This window comes from Trichechus manatus, unplaced genomic scaffold (assembly GCF_000243295.1).
Source record: "Trichechus manatus latirostris isolate Lorelei unplaced genomic scaffold, TriManLat1.0 scaffold00073, whole genome shotgun sequence".
Lineage (NCBI taxonomy): Eukaryota > Metazoa > Chordata > Mammalia > Sirenia > Trichechidae > Trichechus > Trichechus manatus.
In genome coordinates, this window is record NW_004444009.1 from 488,994 (window position 1) to 509,563 (window position 20,570).

The window sequence follows — 20,570 nt, forward strand, 5'->3', positions numbered from 1 at the left end:
AAAAATAAGTTAAGAATAACACCAGCTTTTTTGCCCTGAGCATCTGGAATAATGGAGCCACCATCAGCTAAGATGGGGAACACTAGGAGGAACAAATTTGAGGGGAAAGATTTAAGAGCTCAGTTTTAGACATACTCAATTTGAGGTGCTTATTACACATTCAAGTAGAGATGTGTAGGCAGAGGTCTTGTTTAGAAATGAAATTTGGAAATTGTAGCCTATATGTTGTTGTTGGGTACCATCGAGTCGATTTTTGACTCATAGTGACCTCATATGACGGTAAAACTTCCCCATAGGGTTTTCTTGGCTATATAATCTTTACAGAAGCAGATCACCAGGTCTTTCTCCCAGGGAACAGCTGGGCTAGTTCTAACTGCCAGCCTTTCAGTTAGCAGCCGAGCGCTTAACTGTTTGCCACCAGGGCTCCCTATAGCCTATATATGTTATTTAAAATTATAAAACTGGATGAAATTGCCAAAGGAGTAAAGATAGAAAGTAGAAGAGGTCCTCTATGGTTAGAAGTTTGGAAGATAAGGAGGAATAAGCAAAGGAGACTGAGAAGGAGCAGCTGGAGAGGTAGGTAGAAAACTTAGAGAGGGTGCAGGTCTGGTATCTGGTCTTAATATTTTACTTTCCCTTCAGAACCTGTAAATTGATTTTTTTTTCCTTCTGTGGGTTGCTAAAATGAAATATTTACATCCCACCCACATACACATCTATATTTCAGCTACATATTACCTATTACAAGAAAAAAATTAATCTTTTTAACAACAACAACAACAACAAAAAATTCAATGGGATTATTGTATGTATCAACTGATCATAAGGTCCTAGCAACAGTTCATACACTTTCTGGAGTCACCTTGAGCAGTCTCTCTTCTGTCACTGCTGCAAAGACATGGAGCCACCATCTGACTTCCAGAGGGTAATCAGCCAAGACAGAGGAATCAGCAGCCAGTGAGGTGTCCCTAGCGATGCTAAGTATTTGTATAGGTTCGACTTTAGAGGTTCAAGGAACTAGGCTATCTTTCAGACTTGATTATTACTGTTTATGTATGGGTCAGTCCAAGCATGTGATAATTTACTCTTCCAGTCACAGTGGTTAAGAGCTCAACTGCCAACCAAGAGGTCGTCAGTTCGAATCCACCAGCCACTTCTTGGAAACCCTATGGGGTAGTTCTAATCTGTCCTATAGGATCACTATGAGTCAGAATCAACTCGACGACAACAGGTTTTGGTTAGTCACTAACCAAATCAGCAAGGGGAGTATATTAGTAATCTATTGCTGTGTAACAAATCACTCCCAGAATTTAGCAGCTTAAAACAACAAACATTTATTATCTCATAGTTTTTGAGTATCAGGAATTAGGGAGCAGCTTAGCTAGATGGTTCTGGCCTCATAAAGTAAGTAAGTAAGTCAAGATGTCAGCCATGGCTGCAGTCATCTGAAGATTTGACTGGGACTGGAGGATCTGTTTCTAAGATGGCTCACTCATATGGCTGTTGGCAGGAGGCCTCAGTTCCTCACCATGTGGGCCTCACACACTCAACATACAGTCGTGGATCAGGCATAGGTTAAGAGGTAGAAAGATTCCTGTTCAAAAAAGGGGGAAATGGGAGGCACAAAGGAATCATTGGAAAAAAAGAAACTGTTGCCATAGAGTCGATTCCCACTCATAGCGGCCCTATAGGGCAAAGAGTAGAAATGCCCCATACGGTTTCCAAGGCTGTAAATCTATACGGAAGCACATCTTTCTCTTGTGGAGCGGCTGGTGGGTTCAAACCACCGACCTTTTGGTTAGCAGCTGAGTGCTTAACTACTGCACCACCAGGGCTCCATAGGAGTCATTCGTTGATAACAATTCTGATGTTCGAAGTTCCTTGATTGAGACTTAGTCCTACTCCTGCCCAGAAATGATTCTCTTTGGTTCTTGTTTCCTCCCTCTAGGCTCTTGATTCTACCCTCTGAGTTATCCTTTCTTTTCCATGAAGTCATCTATATTTGTAGCTACATAGTTTTCTCAGCCTCCTTCTTGCTGGTAGAATTTTGCGGGCCCAAAGACCTCTTTTCATTTTGTACTCTCTGTCCCTTTCAGCCTAGGCTGGCAGTGTTTCTTTTTAAGAAACTTTGAGTCTCCTGTGAACCTTACTGGGGTTCATGCCATTAGCCAAAAGCCACACCCACAAATCTCTTCTAAATAAGCTCTTCTCTACCTTGGGCTTCTGTGGAGATTGCTGAAGGATGAGACCCTTAAGCTTCTTAGAAATCTAGTTGTTTAATTGAATGGTTCTTTTAGGTACCATCTTAGATCTTTCTGAGGTTCTAACAAAGAATTTTATAGCTACTCTCTTGGCTTCATCTTAAACCATGTTCTTTTGGCAGTGCCCTTTATTTGATCTTTGCTCAGAAGCCATTTCTTAATTTTAGTGTCATTTACTATCTGAAGAGACTGGGAATTTTCAGAAATTACTCAGTCCTAATTCCTTTTTGTTAACTATCCTTCCTTAAGTTTATCCCTCTCCTCTCATATAATCAGTAAGAAGAAGCCAGGAGGCATCTTCAACACTCTGACTGGAAATCTCATTAGCTAGATCACCCACAGTTTCTACTTTGCATGTTATGGCAGGCAGCAATGTTGCTACACTTTATGCCACTACAGAAACAAGGAACCTTTTTCTTCCAGTTTCCAATAAGATTTTCCTGCAGAACAAATTACTCCACAGCTTAGTGACTTAAAATAACAAACATTTATTATGTCACAGGTTCAGTGGGTCAGGAATTCAGGAGCAGCTTAGCTGGGTGGTTCTGGCTCAGGGTCTCATGAGTTTACAGTCAAGATATTGACTGTTGCTGCAGTCATCTGAAGGATTGCCTTGGGCTTACTTATATGCTAGCAAGTTTGTGCTGCTTGTTGGCAGGAGGTCTCAGTTCCTTATCATGTGGGTCTTTCTGTAGGACTACTTGACATGGCATTCTCCCAGGGTAAGTGAACCAAGAAAGAGAGCAAGGAGGAAGCCACAATGCTTTTTGTGACTTTCTCTTGGAAGTCATAAACGATCACTTCTGTTATATTTTATTCTTAAGAAGTGAGTCATGTAGTCCAGTCCACACTCAAAGGAGTAGTATCAAATAATTTTTTTGTTTGTTTATTGTTGTAGTTTAAGTGAAAGTTTACATTTCAAGTTAGTCTCTCATACAAAAATTTATACACATGTTGTTATGTGACCCTAATTGCTCTCCCTGTACTGTGACAGCACACTCCTCCTTTCTACCCCAGATTTCCCATGTCCATTCAACCAGCTCCTAACCCTCTCTGCCTTCTCATCTCACCTTCAGACAGGAGCTGCCCATTTAGTCTCGTGTATCCACTTGAGCTAAGAAGCACACTCTTCACGAGTATCATTTTATGTCCCACAGTCCAGTCCAGTCTTTGTCTGAAGAATTGGCCTCGGCAATTCTGTTAGTTCTGGGTTGACAGAGAATCTGGGGCCATGCTTTCTGGGGTTCTTCTACTCTCAGTCAGACCATTAAGTCTGGTCTTTTTACTAGAATTTGAGTTCTGCACCCCACCTTTCTGTTGCTCCATCAGGGACTCTGTTGTGTTCCCTGTCAGGGTGTTCGTTGGTGGTAGCTGGGCACCATCTAGTTCTTCTGGTCTCAGGCTGATGAAGTCTCTGGTTTATGTGGCCCTTTCTGTCTCTTGAGCTAATACTTTCCTTGTGTCTTTGGTGTCATTCATTCTCCTTTACTCCAGGTGGTTAGGACCAATTGATGCATCTTAGATGGCTGCTTGCTAGCTTTTAAGACCTCAAACGCCTCTCACCAAAGTAGGATGCAGAAGATTTTCTTAATAAACTTTGTTATGCCAGTTGACCTAGATGTCCCCTGAAAGCATGGTCCACAGACACCCACCCCTGCTACTCTGTCCCTTGAATTGTTCCATTATATTCAGGAAACTTCTTAGCTTTGGTTTATTCCAGTTGTGCTGACTTCCCCTGTAGTGTGTGCTGTCCTTCCCTTCACCTAAGATAATTCTTGTCTACAGTCTAGTTAATGAATAACCCTCACCCTCCCTCCCCCCCCTCGTAACCATCAAAAAATGTTTTCTTCTATGTTTAAACCTTTTCTTGAGCTCTTGTCATAGTGGTCTTATACAATGTTTGTCCTTCTGTGACTGACTAAATTCACTCAGCATAATGACCTCCACATTCCTCCATGTTATGTTTCACGGATTCATCATTGTTCTTTATCATTGCATACTATTCCATTGTGTGAATATACCATAATTTGTTTATCCATTCGTCAGTTGATGGGCACCTAGGTTGTTTCCTTCTTGTTGCTGTTGTGCACAGTGCTGCAGTGAACATGGGTGTGCATATATGTATTTGTGGGATGACTCTTATTTCTCTAGGATGTATTCCAAGGAGCGGGATTGCTAGATCATATGGTACTTCTATTTCTAGCTTTTTAAGGAAGCACCAAATGGATTTCGAAAGTGGTTATACCATTTTACATTCTCACCAACAGTGTATAAGTGTTCAGTCTCTCCACAACCTCTACAGCATTTATTATTTTGTGTTTTTTCGATTAATGCTAGCTTTGTTGGGGTGAGATGGTATCTCATTGTAGTTTTGATCTGCATTTCTCTAATGGGTAATGATCGTGAGCATTTCTTCATGTGTCTTTTAGCTGCATGAATGTCTTCTTTGGCGAAGTACCTGCCCACATCCTTTGCCCGTTTTTTAATTGGGTTATTTATCTTTCTGTTGTTGAGGTTTTGTAGTATCTTGTAGATTTTAGAGAATAGATGCTGATCGAATTTGTTGTAGCCAAAAATTTTTTCCCAGTCTGTAGGTTGTCTTTTGACTCTTTTGTTGAAGTCTTTTGATGAGTGAAGTGTTTGATTTTTAGGAGCTCCCAGTTACCTAGTCTCTCTTCTGGTGCTTGTGTATTGTTACTTATGGTTCGTATTCTGTTTATACCATGTGTTAGGGCCCCTAGCGTTGACCCTATTTTTTCTTCCATGATCTTTATCATTTTTGATTTTATATTTAGGTCTTTGATCCAGTTTGAGTTGGTTTTTGTGCATGGTGTGAAGTATGGGTCTTATTTCATATTTTTGCAAATGGATATCCAGTTATGCCAGCACCATTTGTTAAAGAGACTCTTTTCCCCAATTAATGGATTTGGGGGCCTTTGTCAAATATCAGCCTCTCATAGGTGGATGAATTTATGTCTGGATTCTCAATTCTGTTCCATCGGTCTATGTATCTGTTGTTGTACCAGTACCAGGCTGTTTTGACTACTGTGGTGGTATAACAGGTTCTAAAATCAGGTAGTGTGAGGCTTCCTACTTTGTGCTTCTTGAGTAATGCTTTACTTATCTGGGGCTTCTTCCCTTTCCATATGAAGCTGGTGATTTGTTTCTGCATCTCATTAAAAAATTCTGGTGGAATTTGGATCAGGATTGCATTCTATCTGTAGATCACTTTGGGTAGAATTGACATTTTCACAATATTGAGTCTTCCAATCCATGAGCAAGGTATGTTTTTCCACTTATGTAGGTCTCTTTTGGTTTCTTGCGGTAGTGTCTTGTAGTTTTCTTTGTATAGGTCTTTTACGGCTCTGGTTAGATTTATTCCTAAGTATTTTGTCTTCTTGGGGGCTATTGTAAATGGTATTGGTTTGATGATTTCCTGTTCAAGGTTCTCTTTGTTGGTGTAAAGGAATCCAAGTGATTTTTGTATGTTTATCTTGTATCCTGAAACTTTGCTGAAATCTTCTATTAGTTTCAGTAGTTTTCTTGTGGATTCTTTGGAGTTTTCTGTGTATAAGATCCTATCATCTGCAAACAGAGATACTTTGACTTCTTCCTTACCAATTTGGATGCCCTTTATTTCTTTTTCTAGCCTAATTGCTCTGGCTAGGACCTCCAGCACAATGTTGAATAAGAGTGTTGATAAAGGGCATCCTTGTCTGGTTCCTGCACTCAAGGGGAATGCTTTCAAAGTCTCTCCATTTAGGATGATGCTGGCTGTTGTCTTTGTATAAATGCCCTTAATTATATTGAGGAATTTCCCTTCTGTTCCTATTTTGTTGAGAGTTTTTATCATGAATGAGTGTTGGACTTTGTCAAATGCCTTTTCTGCATCCATTGATAAGATCACGTGGTTTTTGTCTTTTGTTTTATTTATGTGATGAATTACGTGGATTGTTTTTCTAATGTTGAACCATCCCTGCATACCTGGTATAAATCCCACTTAATCATGGTGAATTATTTTTTTGATATATTGCTGAATTGTGTTGGCTAGAATTTTGCTGAGAATTTTTGTGTCAGTGTCCATGAGGGATATTGGTTTGTAATGTTCTTTTTTTGTGGTATTGAGTGTAAGGACTAAGGAACACCACGTATTCTTGGGCCCCTGTCGCAGGTGGCTAGGTGGCGTGGGTGGAGTCACAAGTCCTCAGGCCCCTGATATGGGTAGATGAAGACCCTGCTTAATGGGCAGAGCAGTGTCAAATGTCACGAACCTGTCACTTCACAGCTGAAACAGTTGAAATTCAACTTTAGGTATATACCCTGTTGTACTGTGGTGATGTGGGCCTGCGCTGTTGAAATGGGCCCGCACAAGTCTATGCAGGGAGAGAGGCACTTAAAATCCGTGGATCCCTTATGTCTGTGCCTAGGCAAAGGAGTTGTGCCTACCCTGAATTCCTGGCTTAGGGGAGCCAGCAGATTATACTTTTCCCTTGTTTGTTAATTTTTCATTCTCCGAGGCCAGAAGAATGGCTTAATGGGCGTGACAGGTCCTACTTCCTGCCCAGGGGACTCGGCAATTGCTGAAGCTGGTCCTGTTCCCAGTGCAGAGCAGGGAGCAGGGAGGTAAATGGGAGAGGTGTTTTTCCCTAAGGGGGGTGTTTTTCATCTGTGCAGTAGGTTAGACACAAGTACTTTCTTTTGCTTATCGAGGGGTGCTTCTCACTGGTTCTGAATGACTGAGTAGACTCTCTGCTGCTGTCTCTCTCCTGATGTGGAAAACACCTGCCGAGTACCACTGCTTTCCTGCCTCACTGTGCATCATGAGCTGATCAGGCCTGCAAGGCTCAGGCTTTTGCTGGGTCAGGTCTGGAAACTCCTCGCTGCTTCCAAACTTTCTCTCCCTCCCCCTGCCACTCAGTTCAATTCCTCAACTTTGCCTTTGATGTTCAGGGCTCCTAGATTGTCATATATAATCAATTCACTTGTTTTTTCGGGTCTTTGTTGTAAGAGGGACAACCAGAAGCATCTGACTGGTCTGCCATCTTGGCCCCGCTTTCAGTATCAAATAATTTGTGAACATATTTTAAAACCACCACAGAAGGAATAGTGTTGTTAGCTATTGTTGAACTTTAGTAGCAGAGAATGTCTAATATTGGCTAGTTTTGGCTACCATCATTGTTTTATTGATTGATGTTATAAGCAAAGTGGGAACCTGGGGTTAAAAGTGTCTATCTGCAAATAACCCAATTAAAAAATGGGCAAAGGATATGAACAGGCACTTCGCCAAAGAAAACATTCATGTGGCTAACAGACACATGAAGCAGTACTCACAATCATTAGACATTAGAGAAATGCAAATCAAAACTACAATGAGATACCATCTCACCCCAACAAAGCTAGCATTAATCGAAAAAACACAAAATAATAAATGCCGGATAGGTGTGGAGAGACTGGAACACTTATACACTGTTGGTGGGAATGTAAAATGGTACATCCACTTTGGAAATGGATTTGGCACTTCCTTGAAAGGCTAGAAATAGAAGTACCATATGATCCAGCAATCCCGCTCCTTGGAATATATCCTAGAGAAATAAGAGCCATCGCACGAATAGATACGTGCACACCTATGTTCACTGCAACACTGTTCATGATAGAAAAAAGATGGAAACAACCTAGGTGCCCATCAACGGACGAATGGATAACCAAATTATGGTATATTTACACAATGGAATACTACGCAACGATAAAGAACAACAATGAATCCGTGAAACATCTTGTAACGTGGAAGAATCTGGAAGACATTATGCTGAGTGAATTTAGTCAGTCACAGAAGGGCAAACATTGTATAAGACCACTATTGTAAGAACTCAAGAAAAGATTTAAACATAGAAGAAAACATTTTTTTGATGGTTACGAGGGTGGGGAGGGAGGGTGAGGGTTATTCATTAACTAGATTGTAGACAAGAATTATCTTAGGTGAAGGGAAGGACAGCACACACTACAGGGGAAGTCAGCACAACTGGACTAAACCAAAGCTAAGAAGTTTCCTGAATACAGCCAAACACTTCAAGGGACAGAGTAGCAGGGCTGGGGGTCTGGGGACCATACTTTCAGGGGACATCTAGGTCAATTGGCATAACAAAGTTTATTAAGAACTGAGTGTCGTCTGGGGTCATAAAAGCTTGCAAGCAGCTATCTAAGATGCATCAGCTGGTTCCAACTCACCTGGAGTAAAGGAGAATGAAGAACACCAAAGTCATAAGGAAAATATTAGCCCAAGAGACAAAAGGGCCACATAAACCAGAGACTCCATCAGCCTGAGACCAGAAGAACTGGATGGTGCCCAGATACCACCAATGACCGTCCTGACAGGGAACAGCAGAGAGTTCTTGGTGAAGCAGGGGAAGGATAGAGTGCAGAACTCAAATTCTAGTAAAGACCAGACTTAATGTTCTGACTGAGACTTGAGGAACCCCATAAAGCACGGCCCCCAGAGTCTCTGTTAACCCAGAACTAAAACAGTTCCTGAGGCCAGCTCTTCAGACAAAGATTGGACTGGACTGTGGGATATAAAGTGATACTCGTGAATAGTGTGCTTCTTAGCTCAAGTAGATACATGAGACTAAATGGGCAGCTTCTGTCCGAGGGTGACATGAGAAGGCAGAGAGGGTTAGGACGTAGTTGAATGGACGTGAGAAATCAGAGGTGGAAAGGAGGAGTGTGCTGTCACAGTATAGGGAGAGAAATTGGGGTTACATAACAATATACGTATAAATTTTTGTATGGGAGACTAACTTGAATTGTAAACTTTCACTTAAACTGCAAAAAATAAAAATTAAAAAAAAAGTGCCTATCTGTAAAAATGCTGTGGTGGAGGTGTGTGACCTCCTATAACTTCATAAGGGGGAAGGAGAATAAAGATCAGCAGCTCAAGGCTGATTCCTATGAGGCCTCCGCCAGACGCACCTCCTCTCACCACCCCTTTTTACCAATTCTGACAGTCTCTTTCTGCCATGGTACTCTCTACTTCTGTGCTGAGTTTACTGTTCTGGTGAGTTGTGTAATTTTTTGCAATGGCCACACAGAACTCACAGACAATACTCATGATGATGGGGTTTATTAGGGAAGTAACAGATTACAATTCAGGTTCAGGAACGCTCAGGATACAGTTCTTTTGATCAGGACACCCTCTTAGCCATGCCTGCAGACAGGTCTCTCCCTGGCCCTCGGTCCCTCAGCCTGGCCACTACCCTGCTTGGGACAAGTGTTACAAAGCTCTTTTAGCTCTGCTGAAAAGTGTCCAGAGGCACCCCACTCCACCAGTAAGCCCTGTGCCTAAAAGTGCTCAGCTTTTCTCACTCTGTGGGCTGGGAAGCCTCCCGTGCCATCTCTTTAGGTGATGTACAGAAACCCATTGTATAAAACACATGAAAATGGAACTACTGTTGTTAAAGAGAGGTGGGCCCAGAATCGCACTGGCTTATTGTCTCCTCACATTGGTGTCAAGGTCCAAGGAACATAGCTTGAAAATTACACTAATACCATCAGACTTTTGCCAGCCTAATTCATAAAAATCTTTTAATCCATAAGATAGCAGAGCTCAGGAAGATAACTACAAAAGCAAAATAGCATGCCAGCAGGTAGCAGACTGATTTCTGGTGCTATCTCTTGTGTAATAGTCAGTGAAAAGCCATTGTGGTTTGGGAAAGGAATTGGTGATTGGTCAGCCATGGATTTCCTTAGTGTACTTTCATTCATCTGTTGTTTTATCTAATTTTTTCTCCCCCTACAGAATAATACAGCAGCTCTTTGCAGGATTCTTTGCAAATTCTGCAATTCCTAGATCCCCACACCCTTTGTCCTGGTAAGTAGCTAATTGCTTTCTATCTCACTCTGCTGGGGTAGCATTATTTTGGGTGCTGTAGTTTCTTTGCTCCATGCACAGATAGGAAGGGCTGCAGAGGTGAGTATGTAGATTTGACTGGCAGCCTGTTAGACTGCCCTTATCTGCTGAGACCTGAACTTAACCAGAACTTATTTTTTATTGTTCAGGCTCGGGAAGGTCCTCCTGGCCCCCCAGGATAGGATGTCTGGGCACTCTATATGTCTGGTTCTGTTTATATTCTGGTCTGAGGGTTGTGTTGAAGTGAGAAATGAGGTGTTCCCTGCTGGGCTTGGTATCTGATTTGTGGGTTTCCCTGCTAGACTATATGGGAAGATTTTACTTCTTAAAATTCCTGAGATTGAAAACCAATTACTTAATTTCCCTTTCCCAAAGTAAGGAGGTTTGTTAGAAGAAACAGAAGGCTATAATTCAGTATCAGAGTGACACTTTAAGTATGGTAGGAGTTCACGATGGAATTTTGTCTTGTAGGGACATTTATTAACCACTGCTGACTATGCCCCAGAAGGCTTTTTTGCTGACAGGGACCTCGGTCCTTCCACACAGTTACCCTATTTTCCAACCTCTAGGTTTGGAAAACATGTTCCAGCCAAAGAATCTAGACCTCTGTCATCTGGGGTAATGCGCCAGCAGCTCCATAGAGATGTGCTGCCAAGACTCTTTTGTAGTTGTTCTAAATCGTGATTCGGACAGACTGCAATGGCTGCTTCTCTACCTGAAAGCTCTTGATGGTCCAGGACCACAGACAGCCTCTTAGAATGAGGCAAGTCTGCTGTAGATTTTGGCTAGTCATGAAGGGAAAACTCTCCCTAAAAAGTAGTTGCATCTATGTTTAATTTTAAGTGGGCACAGAAAAAACAAACTTTTCTTAACCAACAGACAGTGGATCACTCTTTTTGCTCTCTGGTGTGTCATGTGGTACTTTCTGTAACTTCATATTTTATGTTCCATTCAGTAAAGTAAAGGGGCTGAGAGAATGAGAGATTATCTCTGGATAATCTGTTTGAGCTTATAAATATAGAGAAATTTTTTGCCACTTTATTCTAGAGGACTAGTGACTTTGCAGCTGTAAGAGAGATCAGGATCCCTCTGCCAGTTTTTTTCTGTGATGTAAGGCAGAGCCTGGTCATTCTATCTCATGCTCTCTGTCTCATCTCATGTGTAGGTATGGGATGCTGCACTCCAACCCTGAGGACTATGCCTGGGGCCAGACAGAGCTTGATGCCATTGTAACTCAGGTGAGGAACTGCCTTTTGAGGGTGTCTGTTCAGTGTGTCTCAGTTCACAGGCTTCCTGCTTTCCTTCTGCTGCTTTCTGAAATGGCAGTCACTCTGCTTTTCCTAGTATTTTGAGCTTGTGGGTTTCTATTTTACTAAAGGGAGAAGTGGTTTGGGGGTTTACCTGGGAATCCATGTGCCTCCTAGCTGCTGGTGGCTTTCTTGAAGGTGATTTCACCTCCACGGGAAAAGAAGACTTCTTCTGTGACAAACTGTATATTGTGTTTTTGGCCTGTGAGGATCCTATTAACAAGTACACCATAAAAAAAGAGAGTCACCTCACATATTGAAGCAGGCATTTCTGCTAGATAGAGCAAAGTAGGGGAAGGAAGCAGAGAAAAATGAAGGAAGCTGAGAAAAAGGTGCTCCTGTGCCATGTATAATTGCTTCCACTTGTTCATGATGTTTATTTTAATTTGATTGGTTTTTCATTTCCCTGTGGTTGCTGAGAACAGAAAGTATGTCACTTATCTCTGTCTTCTAATAGGCAGTAATTTACCTATTTTTTTGGCTTACCTTATGCTATTTTCCATACTCCCATCCTTTCCTTCCTTCCAGCAGAGTGAAGTTTTTGGACTGGTTAAGTGTTACTTTTTGTTAAGCTGTGGTTTTATTCATGACATCACAAACCCTATGCTGCTGTTGAAGTTGCTTTCAGTCCAAAGGTGGGCCTTGCAATGATGGGTCTGTCTGCAGGCTTATACTGATGTCGCTCTGAAATTGTAAAGCAATGTGAGTGTTCTGGCAGTAAGAAAGGGGAAGCCCAAGACTCTCAGAGCCTTGCATAAGTACTGTTTGTTCTGAGCTGGAGCAGCTCCCTCCCCTGGGATATTGAGATGTCTGCTAGTTTGTCATCGTCTTCATCATTGTCAGTTTCTTCTTCTTTTTTTGGTAGCTTTTAGGACAGCTGGAAAATACAGGGCCTCCCCCAGCTGATAAGGAAAAGATCACATCTCTTCCAACAGTGACAGTAACTCAGGAACAAGTTGGTAGGTTCATTTTCATACTTACTCTCTCGTCTTCTGATCTCTGTTCAAAGCCCCATTACCTTCCTATACTAAAGATCTTCAGGTGAAGCTATACTACCCTAAAATTCCCACCTGGGTGCCGGATATGGAAGGTACCTACCCATTCATTGGGTTAGTCCATTTCCTAAGTAGTTAACGTGTTCGTTTTCTAGTGCCATGGGAAATAAAGAGGACAAAGATATATAAGAACTGATATTAAAAAAACAAAACAAAACCCATTGCCATCGCATTGGTTCCGACTCATAGCGACCCTGTAGGACAGAATAGAACTGCCCCATAGGGTTTCTAAGGAGTGACTGGTGGATTCGAACTGCTGGCCTTTTGGTTAGCAGCCATAGCTCTTAACCACTGCACCACAGAGGCTTCAAGGAACTAATTGGGGGAAGCAAAACTGACCAAACAATTAGAAAACAATGTAAGAAATGGTATTGAGCAGGTGATTTTGACTTTAGGGTAAGGGTAAGGCAGAAAATGGGAGGTTGGGAATTTGTTGCACATCGACCATGTGTCAGGCATACTAGGGTACATTAGCAATAGATATTATCTCATTTTATTTATAAGCACTGAAGAATTTAGTGATAAGGGACATTATTTTAGACTGGAGATTTCTTTCCCTACAAATTCAGGTTTAGAGTCAGAGATTTTAAAGACAAGATGGGCTATCTTAGAGAGGAGAGGTTATTTAAGGAAAAGTGTGAACCAGTATTAGAATATCAGCATAGACATGGTGTCTGAGTTATAAGGAGACCTAAAATTGGAGAACTTACCAGACCTAAAAGAGAATCTGGTTTGGGGAGGTAGTGGTAGGTATAACAAAGGAGCCCTGGTGGCGCAGTTGTTACAAGCGTTCGACTGCTAACCAAAAAGTCAGCAGTTTAAACCCACTACCTGTTCCTTGGAAGAAAGATGTTAGCAGTCTGCTTCCTTAAAGATTACAGCCTTGGAAACCCTATGGGGCGATTCTGCTCTGCCCTGTGTGGTCACTATGAGTCGGAATCAACTCTACGGCAACAGGTTTGGGTTTTTTTTTGGGGGGGGGGTGGATATGACTAGATAGGAAGGGTGGGGCCTTATTATAGAGGATCTCAAAAGTGGCAGAGAAGTTAGGACTGGAAATTTTAGGTAGTAGGGGTTTTGTAGGTGCTCAAATGGAAGAATGAGGGAATTTAACTGGTGTTTAGGAACGATTAGTCTGGAGGCAGTGTATAAAATAGATTGGAAGAGGGAGAGGGTAGAAGTAGGATTTAGGAGGCTCTTGCAGCAGTCCAGGTGGAGGTCAGGTGATGGTTGCAGTGCTAGCAGAAAGGAAAGGGTTGTTCTTTTGAAGAAAGGCTTTTCATCTCTGTTTAACGGAATGAAGAAGGGGAGAGGGTCAAAAATGATTCTAAGATTTTACAAGTATGTAATAACAAAGGGAGTGCTCCCATCATCAGGTTAGTATTTCCCATTCCATGGGTGAGTTGTGAGTAGGCCCTGTTTTGGGTAGGGAGGTGATGTAATGTTTTTAATTCTGAATTTGTTGGTTTTGAGGTGATAGCTGACAGTTATGAGCTTGAGATGGCTATAAGACTGATAGAAGGGAAAATTAGTTGGCAGCAAAGCATAGGTTGTATCTGGAGGGTTGAAGGCCTGGAGTCAGGGAGACTACCTGAGAGGCTGTTGCAGTAGACTAGGCATGAGAAGTAAAGCTAGAATTAGGATGAAGGTAGTGGAAACGGAGAGGAAGGAGTGAATCAAATTAAGTGATAGTGCCTTGAACTCTGAGGAGGATGAAGCTACTCCAGCCAGTAGGAAGACAGACTAGCAGATATTATTAACCAGACTTGAGAAACTCAGAACTTGCTGCTTGATAAAACTTGCTGCTTGATAGAACTTGCTGCTTGATACTCCCAATGTAGTATGTGGCCATTTTCTTTCAAAGGAGAAGGCTTCCTGATTTTAGACTTGGAACCTGGGCTTTGCAGTTCTACAGCACCACCTTCTGGTACAGCTTTTAATCAACAGCTTGTACAGAGGGTTTTAGGGCAACCAGGCTGGAAGAGGACGAATAATGTGGAAGAGAATCGGGTAAACGTGGCTTGAGACACTGATTGGAAACTACTGAGATTGCTGAGATGAGTCCCTTGGTTGTGGTTGACAGGCTGCCAGTGTTTTCCCAAGTTGAAACTGACTATCAGAAGGCTACAACAACATTTGGGAAAATGTTTTTCCTGGTTTACTTAAAAAATAATCTAAGCCCCAACTTATTTCTTCCCACTCTTTAAATTGAAAAATAATCCTTGTATATTTCCTATCTAAGCCCCATTCATCATTCCTCCTGTTCATATTCCTGTCTGTGACCACTCCCACCCACATCCCCTTTTGAAATAGAATTCATGTATTTTATCTGTCTTTTACTTGGATGCACCTTTTCTTTCATCTTCTGTGTCTTTTCTTTATATATTCATTGGGCTATTAAAGACACTGGGTTTTTCGGGTTTTTTTTCTCTTTTTTTTACTTGCTTACGTTAAAAGTCATTTTGTCTTCCAACAGATACGGGTTTAGAGTGTCCAGTATGCAAAGAAGATTACACAGTGGAAGAGGAAGTCCGGCAGTTACCCTGCAACCACTTCTTTCATAGCAGTTGTATTGTGCCATGGTTAGAACTGGTGAGTAGCCAGCTGTCATCTATGATGGGGGCGTTTATACCAGTCACAACTTCCGAGGGAATGGATCAAAGTAAGGGTGCAGATAACAGATCATGGAGAGCCAGGCAGATCAGATTTTAGTCCCATAAACTCCCATGTAACTCCTAGTACCACCATTATTGTTTTTTTAGACTACTGTTTTAATCTTCTTTGTCTCTAGAACAGTGGTTGGCAAACTATAACACATAACCCAAATCTGTCACCTTCGTTTGTTTTATTGGAACACACACTAAACCAAAACCTGATGCCAGTTGAGTTGATTCCAACTCATAGCTACTCCATGTGTTACAAGAGTAGAACTGAGCTCCATAGATTTTTCTTGGCTATAATCTTTACAGAAGCAGAAGCGTTACAGAAGCAGATCACCAGGCCAGCTGGTTGGGTTCATACCAGCAACCTTTCAGTTAGTAGCCAAGTGCAAACCATTTACACCACCCAGGGTCCTTATTGGAACACTGCTCTGCTCATTTGTTTACAGATTGTCTATGGCTGTTTTTGTGCTACATTGACAGAATTGAGTAGTTGCGACAGGGATGGTGTGGCTCACAAAGCCTAAAATATTTATTATCTGTCCCTTTACAGAAAAAGTTTGCTGACCCTCTGCTCTAGACCATATGGCAGGTGGTGGGCAGTTATCCTCTTGTCATATCCCAGGTCACTGTTTCTGGTTAGTTCTGTTTGGTAGTATGTGTTAGCTGTAGTTAGGTTGCTGACCTAGAACTTACAGTTCTAGCTAGATGTCCTGATATCTCATGTTGGAGCTGAGTATGCAGTGTGTCAGGATGCATGCCCTTTTTGCTTTTCTAGTTGCCAAGTCATAGTTTTTGATGTTCCAAGTCTCAGGACTCATTAAGCATTTAATACTCCCAGTTTTTCAAGTCAGGCTCTTTATAGGGACTGATATCTTTCTGTTTCAGCATGACACGTGTCCTGTATGTAGAAAGAGCTTAAATGGTGAGGACTGTACTCGGCAAACCCAGAGCTCTGAGGCCTCTGCAAGCAACAGATTTAGCAGTGACAGCCAGCTCCACGACCGATGGACTTTCTGAAGCTACAGACTGCACCTACCAGGGCTGTGGTAGTGTTAATACCATAGCTGTAAATTGTATCCAAACAAAAAACAATAGGTGGATTTAGGAATCTCTTAAGAAACTCCAACCCATAATATTAATGCAGTGAGTGTTTTTCGTCTCTAAAGTTAGTATCTACAGATGGAATTGTATCTACAACCAAATGCCTCTTATTCCTAAATTCAGGATGATAATTCTATAAGTGTGAAACTTAATTATGTGGGTCCCCACCAGAATAGATTCCATTCCTTAAAGTCTAGTTAGGGTCCTGCTGTCTGTCATGCTGCCTTATAATGGAGGTTCCAATCTCCAACCTACTGTTAGTGTATTTCATGGTAAATACAATGGAATCAGAACCCTAAAGTCCTGCTGACATAAAATCCTTTTGTCTTAATTGTACAAAAGCAGCACCTCTTGGCCACATTAGCCATGAGATGAGGTGAGATTAATTCAGTAATTATTACATATAGAGACTTAAGATTTTGTTTTGTCTTGATCCTCAAAGAGCAAATCAAAGAAAAATTAAAGTGGGAAGGAGAAAGTGGCTTATCATTGTACTCTTTGGTTTGCTCATTTTAATTTTTAAAAACTATTTTGGGAGATGCAGTTTCCCCAAAGACCAATATAACAAGTCTTAGGAGTCTTCTTTGTTGGGAACCTGATAATCTGGTCCTTTTTTGGGAACAAGTTGGGCAAGACGCAGGCACAGTGAGACAGATGTTTGAAATATTCTGAGGTTTTTAATGACCCCGTATTGTGTTTTGTCCTGTGGACCTTAAAATAATTTCCTTCACAGAAATAGGATTACTTCATTACCACTTTCACAGCTAGTTAACCATTTTTGATAATTTGTTGGTCTTCAGGAATTGAGGGTTTGCATTGTCCCATCTTAATTTTTTAAGCTCATTTTTCATCTCTGAAACTTTCCTGTTTCTGCTTGTGTTTGGCAGCACTTGGAGTCAAACTGATTATTGTGATCATGCCCCAAACAACTTGGTCTAGGAGACAGAGGCGTTATTTTTTCAGCCTAACAGTGTCATGTACATGTGCATGGCTTTTTGGAGCATTTCAGTGTTTAAAGTTGAGTAAATGAAGAAGATCAAGAATATTTCTGGAACTCAGAGTGTCAAAAGGAACTGAGGGGGCATGTAACAGCTGTTGGTGTACCTAAAAGGGCACTAATGGCACACATGGTATTAATGGCCCCATAAGCCCCTCATGGTCTAGAATGATCAGAACACAGAAGGCCATTCTTTGGTGAGTCTGTTTCTTGGCTAAGAGTCTTTTCTCAGTTTTTGTTGACTATCAGACACTGATTTGGGAGGTGAAAGAAGCGGGTAGAGGATGAAGGCGTAGGGGAGGGAAGAGAGAAAGTGAGAGAAGCCTGCTGAACTAATACTCCACCTATAAAAGCCGTGACCAGAAGGTATGATTCAGGTCAGGTCCAGAGGGAATAAAAGATGTTTTCTCATATGCCACTCCTATCACAACTCTGTATAGATTGTTCCTTTGGGGAATGTGACCTATTTACTCTTGCTATTAAAATGTAGCTGAAAATACACATTGGTTTTAAATTGGGGTAGGGAGTTGGGGGAGGGAGGGGAGAGGTGTATTATGAATATTTAGCCAATACTTAGATGGAGGAAGGCTATGCTCAAGTATGAGCACATTACAGTTTTCAAGTGGAACGATAATCAGCTGATTCAGAAAAATCATGTTAGACTAGGAATTTTTATCTGCCTACCATTGTCTGGAGATGCCAGGATAGGCAGTTGTGTTTTTACTTAGAGAACTAGAAGGGATCTGAGTAGCTTCACAAAGAGATGGAAACAAAGTGCTGAACAGGGTTTTGTCTTTTCAGTGCACGGTATAGCAAACAGCATCAGACCTGAAATTTTCCTGAAATTGTCTTCACTTTTTCTATTTTGATAATGAGGGACATGAGGCTCATTTTGCTGTTTCCCAGAGCACTTCCACTTAAATTTTGCCAAGTGAACACTGAGTCTGTATGAGAAATGTCTGTCTTGGCTTAGAGACCTCGGTACTAGGATAAAACCGTGGAGGTTTTATTATTATTAATTCAGGGTGATAATTCTATAAGTGTGAAACTTAATTATGTGGGTCCCCACCAGAATAGATTCCATTCTTAAAGTCTAGTTAGGGTCCTGCTGTCTGTCATGCTGCCTTATAATGGAGGTTCCAATCTCCAACCTACTGTTAGTGTATTTCATGGTAAATACAATGGAATCAGAACCCTAAAGTCCTGCTGACATAAAATCCTTTTGTCTTAATTGTACAAAAGCAGCACCTCTTGGCCACTAGGGACTAGGAACACTGCTGTGTGCATCATTTCGATTTCTCCTCCTTATCTTAAATTAACATGGAAGACTGAGATACCTCTCATTCTAGAAAGAAATATTGCAGATTCATTAGTCTAACACCAGGTGGGATTAAGACGCTCTTTCTAAGAATGCCTTCCTCTTAAATATTTCAAACACAGCTTAGGTTTAGTGCCCATGGCTGGGGTTAGAACCTGGACTTTTCAGGTGTTCTTTCCTTCACAACTAGAAGGCTTTCAGACTCCAGAATCTGGAGACTTTATAGGAGTCAAGGGTGAGATGATTCAGCTCTCCCTCATTGTCAAAGAGAAAAGAAAACTGTTGTGATTTCATATCTTGAGTCCTTAGTGTGGACTTGAGGTCCTTACATTCATATTAAATGGCCTGCTCTTTGGATTCTGTGCAGAGCTGAGCTGATTGGTTTCTTATTCTTGAATGTCTTTTCTTCTTTATCTTCCTCTTTTCCCTCAAGTGGAGAAAACAACTTGGTTAGCACATAATTAGGAGAGACTCCCTAGAAATCGGTAGACTTGGGGGTTGAGAGGTTATATATGGAGTGCCTTGCTGGCCTGCCAGTGATGGTTGCTTCTCAGGTAGTTTCCAGGTGGGCTAATCTAACCCATCTTAATGTGGGTTGATTCTGACTGGACGGAATTGGGGAGTAGGGTAGGAAGGGCAGAGTGGTGAACATTTGGCTGATGTCCCCAACATCTTTAAAGTTTCTGAACTATTAAGTTGACGGCAGGGGGAATAATCCTGGCATTAAACGTTAATTTTCCCTCAAAGTTTCTATTGCTAATTCTCTGGAAAACCTGAAAAATCTAGCAAATCCAGAATGACATTTTATCCCTGTTGCCATGTATCTCCTTGATGCTTTCCTTACATTAATGGTTGATTTTTATAAGAAAAAGGAATAACTCTAGGCCAATGATGTGGAAATGGCTATTAATTAAGTAGCTTCCTTAACTTTTTGTAAATTTTAATTGTCAACATTTGTTGCTGGAGAATTGGGCAAGTGTTTGCTAGATGTTTTTCTTTAGCAGTACTTTGGTTTTCAATAATTGGTTCTCCAAGGTAGAAGGGAGATTTTTGGAAAAGAACCTGTTTTTCTCCCAAACAAGTCTCACTTTGATTGAATAGTTAATGGGGGGAAAAAAATCCTATTTATGTCCTGGTATTGCACACACACACACGTTACATGTATATATATCACATCACACACATAATACATATATACACACACACACATGCTGTTGTTTTTGTTAAGTGCCATCAAGTTGATTCTGACTCATAGCGACCCTATGTACGACAGAATGAAACAGTACCTGGTCCTGCGCCATCCTCACGTTTTTTATGTTTGAGCCCATTGTTGTAGCCACTTAGTCAGTCCGTCCCATTGAGGGTCTTCCTCTTTTTTGATAAATCTCCACTTTACTTACCAAGCATGATGTCCTTCTCCAGGGACTGGTCCTCTGGATAACATGTCCAAAGTATGTGAGACCAAGTCTCGGCACCTTCACTTCTAAGGAGCATTCTGGCTGTACTTCTTCCAGGACAGAGTTGTTCATTCTTCTGGCAGTCCATGGTATATTCAGTATTCTTCGCTAACACCACAATTCAAAGGCATCAATTTTTCTTCGATCTTCCTTACTCATTGTCCAGCTTTCGCATGCATTTGAAGTGATTGAAAATACCATGGCTTGGGTCAGGCGCACCTTAGTCCTCAAAGTGACATCTTTCCTTTTTAACACTTTAAAGAGGTCTTTTGCAGCAGGTTTACCCAGTGCAATATGTCATCTGATTTCTTGACTACTCCTTCCATGGGTGTTGATTGTGGATCCAAGTAAAATGAAATCCTTGACAACTTCAATATTTTCTCCATTTATCATGATATTGCTTATTGGTCCAACTGTGAGGATTTTTGTTTTCTTTATGTTGAGGTGTAATCCATACTGAAGGCTGTAGTCTTTGATCTTCATCAGTAAGTGCGTCAAGTCCTCTTCA

General features: G+C 41.4%; 1 protein-coding gene across 1 annotated transcript in view; it reads left to right on the forward strand.

Annotated features, from left to right (window-relative positions):
• Positions 1 to 16,626, forward strand: part of RNF115 (ring finger protein 115) — a 98,494-nt gene extending 81,868 nt beyond the window's left edge. The window contains exons 5-9 of the mRNA XM_004380323.3: positions 10,054 to 10,125; positions 11,330 to 11,402; positions 12,337 to 12,430; positions 15,003 to 15,118; positions 16,075 to 16,626. Coding sequence (XP_004380380.1) covers positions 10,054 to 10,125; positions 11,330 to 11,402; positions 12,337 to 12,430; positions 15,003 to 15,118; positions 16,075 to 16,206 — 487 coding nt within the window. The 3' untranslated portion in view covers positions 16,207 to 16,626. The remainder of the gene's footprint in view (positions 1 to 10,053; positions 10,126 to 11,329; positions 11,403 to 12,336; positions 12,431 to 15,002; positions 15,119 to 16,074) is intronic.
• The last annotated feature ends 3,944 nt before the right edge of the window (positions 16,627 to 20,570 follow it).